The following is a 4,999-nucleotide window of genomic DNA, read 5'->3' as shown; positions in this document are numbered from 1 at the left end:
ACTGGAGAGGTGAGAGATTCTGATGACGTCTCATTACATCATTCTTATCTATGGGAATAACAGATGGACAGAACTGGAGAGGTGAGGACTCTGGAAATGTCTGTAGTGAGATTTATTAATGTGTCTCTCCATAATCAGGATTACACAGTAGTGAAGAAGACCTCTAGTGAGCGCCATCAGGCCCATGTGTCTGAGGGATGGGGAAGACCCGTGAGCTCAGTCACTGGGCCTCCACCTCTTCCCCTGATGCATGAAGACATCAATGACCAGAAGATCCTAGAACTCACCTATAAGATGATTGAGCTGCTGACTGGAGAGGTGACACTGCTGGGAATGCTGGGACATTATACAGTAACGCTATGAAGGGATCGGGGGGATGACGGTATCATTGTATGTGTCAGGTTCCTATAAGGTGTCAGGATGTTGCTATTTCTCCATGGAGGAGTGGGAGTATTTAGAAGGACATAAAGATCTGTACAAAGACGTCATGATGGAGGTTCCCCAGCCCCTCACATCACCAGGTAATAGGACAGGACTAAATACACACGGCCTATAATTATCTGTATGTAAAGAATGAATTCAGTCCCTGTATGTGTTTTCTCCAGATCTATCCGGTAAGAGGACAACGCCAGAGAGATGTCCCCATCCTCTTCTTCCACATGACCGTAAACAAGAAGACCCCAATGTTCTTCAGGATCATCAGGTAGATGAAGAGAAGATGTCATGAGATCTCCCCTATGATGTGTGTCAGCTATGAAGGTCTTGTGCTCAGTCTTGTTTTATCCACCAGTATTATATGGTTTATACTTGTGTAATGAGAACGGTGGAGATGGCAGGATTAGAACTGATCATAGATGTGACTTCTCCATCTGTCTGTGACTTTTACAATATTTATTTCAGGGTGAATATCTGACCCATATTAATACTACAGAGACATATGTGAGGGGTGATGAGCGGTGTAAAGAGGAGATTCCTACATATGACTACCCAGGTGAGTAGCGACCACTAAATACAGAGAAGTCGTCACAGATTCTTCTCAGTCATTGGCTGTGGCTGTTTTTTCGGTAGTGTAGTCCGGCTGTATCACAATCATGTGATCACCATTTTGCTTCTAGACCACAACATTCTTCTCCACCCAAAACTGTTCAGATGAATTTGGGCATTGAAAACCCTTTTCTATAGAACTTGCAACCTGGAGGATCCACCTACCCCCTGGGATTAGGAGACGCTGACCGTTACCTGCCCAGATCTGTAAACTATAAAGCTAAATGACAGCGTACGTAGAATGTGCTGACAAGTTAAAAAATTACTTGAAGAAAAATATTATGATGAGCCTGTAAGAGAAAGTGGAGGGTAATGATGGTGTTTGCTTCCTAGGACCCTGATATCTTATTGGATGAATCTACCTTCTCTCCCTTCTGTGCTGCTGAATGTGCTCATATGATCCCTACAAGACCAGGTCCAGTCTTCTGACCAAACTTCACTTTTATGATTGAAAATATTAAATGTGCAGTGAGGTCTAAGCGTGACTATCTGCACAATAACAACAGAGTTTCCCTTTATTCTGACTTTTTAATTTCTTTTAAAACTGACTAACTTCAAACAGGATCGTGATAAACTATACAAAAAACATTACACCTGTGCCATGATATATCTCTAAGCTGTGCGTGGCTGATGGATGTAATATACATTTATTCACGCCTGCAGGAGATGTGTTGGCATGGCTCGAGCCCTGGTTTCATGGATTCACTCAACGTCATAAATTCAATTATGCTTTCGATCCTAAGGAATTCGGATTACTGCACAATCTCTCCTGAAATGGGGGCGCTAATACTTTCTCTACTCTTCTGATCGGTGTTATTATCTGTAGTCACTGTTTTGCCCATTACCCTTTAATCCCTCCTTATGGATCTGGACTTACACAGAGACCCCTAGGCTTGGGCCATAGTGTTACTTGCTCTTCTGGGAAGTGAGATGGGAAGAAGAATAGTCAGGTAGCCGGGTCAGAACCAGGAGGGCAGAGAAAATACAAAATCAAAATACGCAAAAGTAGTCAGTAAACGGGCCGAGGTCACAGCAGGAAACAAATACACAAGCCGGGAGGTGAGCACAGAGGACTGAACCAGAGGAGAACAAGGCTGTATCTGGCAGCTTCCAACAATATGCTTCCAGCTTTAGTAGGGTGTGGTGCTTTCCAATCGGCTGAAGTAGTGAGCAGATTACTTCAGCTGGACAGCACACACACCCATACTGCGAAACTGGATGGTACTACTGGTCCCAGGCTCCCTAATCTTAGTGGCTGGACAGAAGCTGTGCTGCCCAGAGCTTTTGGTTCCGACATCTTCTCAATCACCTGCGCCGCCTGCAGAATGAATAAGATGGCACCTGGTGACAGAAGCAGACGTCACAGGAGCAGATCCCAGAGGAGATGGGACACACCACACCATACTAAATGTCATAAAATCAGAGCAGTAGAAATCCCCAGATATTGACTCCATTTTGAAAATTATGACCCTCAATGAATTCATCTTTAGAAGTTGTCACTACTTTGACTCCACAGTCACTTTCCGAAAATTAGCACACAGTGGATGTTTCAAAGTGAAAATTACAAATATGCCATTTTATTGCCCAACACATTATGCCCAGATTGTGCTCCAGGAGACACACACCGTAAATCAAGTGGGTTCTTCTCACTATAGTAATGCCAAATACATGGAGGCTAAATGTGGTTTGGGCACACTGCAAGGCTCAGAAGCGAGGGGAGATCTGACTTTGGGAGAGCGGATATTGCTGGATTGGTTTATGGAAGCCATGTTGCTTTTCAAAAGCCTTTCAGCCACTAATAATGTGAAAATCTCTGTTTTCCACTGACAGATGATGGACCTGAGTGGGGACTTGTTTTTTGTGAGATGAGTAGAAGTTTTTATTGGTATTATTTTCGCCTACATAACATTGTTTGGTGGCTTTTGATTCCATATTTGGGAGACAGAATGAACAAACAGTTGAACACCACGCTCTACTGGGTCTTGCTATGAGGTTTTCTATTACACTGTGGACTGTCATTTTCTTGGTGAATAATTCAAGATTTTTTACATTGATATTTAAGTTGCTATTTTACAGTTTAAGTAGAAATGTTAAATATATAATTCAATGATATTTTATTCAAAAATAATTAATTGGTTTTATTCTTGGCAGATGACTGTACCAGTAGATCAGAGGGACAGCTGACATCTTCAATTTTTAAATCAGACGATCTTGAGATCCCACAGGACATTACTCCAGATATATCATCATCCTTTCACTGCAAAGATCTGTCACCTGATCCTTTGAAACAGGTCCTGTCTTCTGATTCATTACCGACCACTAAGGAAAATCAAAGTCGCAAAATAAGTATTAAAAAACAAACTACTTCTAATTCAAAGAAGCCATTTTCACGTTCAGAATATGGAAATAGTTTTCCCCTCGAAAAGTCTTTTCTTAAACATCAAAACATTCACACAGCGGAGAATAGATTTTTTTTGTTTCCAGTGTGAGAAATGTTTTAATCTGAAATCAAATCTTGATAACCACCAGAAAACCCATACAGGAGAGAAGCCATTTTCTTGTTCAGAATGTGGAAAATGTTTTACATTGAAATCAAGTTTTATCAGACATCAGAGAACTCACACAGGGAAGAAGCCTTTTTCCTGTTTTGAATGTGAGAAATGTTTTAACCAGAAATCAGATTTGGTCAATCACCAGAGAACCCACACAGGGGAGAAGCCTTTTTCCTGTTCAGAATGTGGGAAATGTTTTAACCGTAAAGCGATTTTTGATAGCCACCAGAGAACCCACACAGGGGAGAAGCCTTTTTCATGTTCAGAATGTGGGAAATGTTTTAACCAGAAACCAGATTTGGTCAATCACCAGAGAACCCAGACAGGGAAGAGGCCTTTTTCCTGTTCAGAATGTGGGAAATGTTTTAACTGTAAAGCGATTCTTGATAACCACCAGAAAACTCACACAGGGGATAAGCCTTTTTCCTGTTCAGAATGTGGAAAATGTTTTAACCAGAAATCAAATCTGGTTAAGCACCAGAGAATTCACACAGTGAAGAAGCCTTTTTCCTGTTCAGAATGTGGAAAATGTTTTAACCAGAAATCAAATCTGGTTAAGCACCAGAGAACCCACACAGTGAAGAAGCCTTTTTCCTGTTCAGAATGTGGAAAATGTTTTAACCAGAAATCAAGTCTGGTTAATCACCAGAGAATCCACACAGGGGAGAAGCCTTTTTCCTGTTCAGAATGTGGGAAATGTTTTAACCAGAAATCAAATCTGGTTAAGCACCAGAGAACCCACACAGTGAAGAAGCCTTTTTCCTGTTCAGAATGTGGAAAATGTTTTAACCAGAAATCAAGTCTGGTTAATCACCAGAGAATCCACACAGGGGAGAAGCCTTTTTCCTGTTCAGAATGTGGGAAATGTTTTATCCAGAAATCAAATCTGGTTAAGCACCAGAGAACCCACACAGTGAAGAAGCCTTTTTCCTGTTCAGAATGTGGAAAATGTTTTAACCAGAAATCAAGTCTGGTTAATCACCAGAGAATCCACACAGGGGAGAAGCCTTTTTCCTGTTCAGAATGTGGGAAATGTTTTAACCGTAAAGAGATTCTTGATAGCCACCAGAGAACTCACACAGAGGAGAAACCTTTTTCCTGTTCAGAATGTGGAAAATGTTTTAACCAGAAATCAAATCTGCTTAAGCACCAGAGAATCCACACAGGGGAGAAGCCTTTTTCCTTTTCAGAATGTGGGAAATTTTTTATCCAGAAATCAGATTTGGTTAAGCACCAGAGAACTCACACAGGGGAGAAGCCTTTTTCCTGTTCAGAATGTGGGAAATGTTTTAACCGTAAAGAGATTCTTGATAGCCACCAGAGAACCCACACAGGGGATAAGCCTTTTTCCTGTTCAAAATGTGGGAAATGTTTTGTGAAGAAATCCTCACTTCTTAGTCACC

The 4,999-nt window shown here is 41.4% G+C and overlaps 1 protein-coding gene across 1 annotated transcript; it reads left to right on the top strand.

Moving 5' to 3' along the window:
- Positions 1-434: 434 nt before the first annotated feature.
- Positions 435-3,534, top strand: LOC141270858 (uncharacterized). Its single transcript, XM_073680955.1, has 4 exons — positions 435-521; positions 606-703; positions 901-991; positions 3,196-3,534. Exons 1-4 carry the CDS (start codon positions 437-439, stop codon positions 3,531-3,533), a joined length of 612 nt encoding a protein of 203 aa, XP_073537056.1. The 5' UTR covers positions 435-436; the 3' UTR covers position 3,534.
- The last annotated feature ends 1,465 nt before the right edge of the window (positions 3,535-4,999 follow it).

Source organism: Phyllobates terribilis, unplaced genomic scaffold (genome assembly GCF_046119375.1).
Source record: "Phyllobates terribilis strain yellow unplaced genomic scaffold, ASM4611937v1 Scaffold_5__5_contigs__length_657084704, whole genome shotgun sequence".
NCBI classification, from domain to species: domain Eukaryota; kingdom Metazoa; phylum Chordata; class Amphibia; order Anura; family Dendrobatidae; genus Phyllobates; species Phyllobates terribilis.
This window is presented reverse-complemented; position numbering and strand designations above follow the sequence as displayed.

What these genes read in the sequence shown, in the direction of transcription:
- LOC141270858 (XM_073680955.1), top strand. Translation starts at nt 437, where the DNA reads ATGGAGGAGTGGGAGTATTTAGAAGGACATAAAGATCTGTACAAAGAC. An exon ending in CCAGCCCCTCACATCACCAG is followed by an intron (nt 522 to 605) that starts GTAATAGGACAG and finishes TGTTTTCTCCAG; the next exon opens with ATCTATCCGGTAAGAGGACA. An exon ending in TCCTACATATGACTACCCAG is followed by an intron (nt 992 to 3,195) that starts GTGAGTAGCGAC and finishes TATTCTTGGCAG; the next exon opens with ATGACTGTACCAGTAGATCA.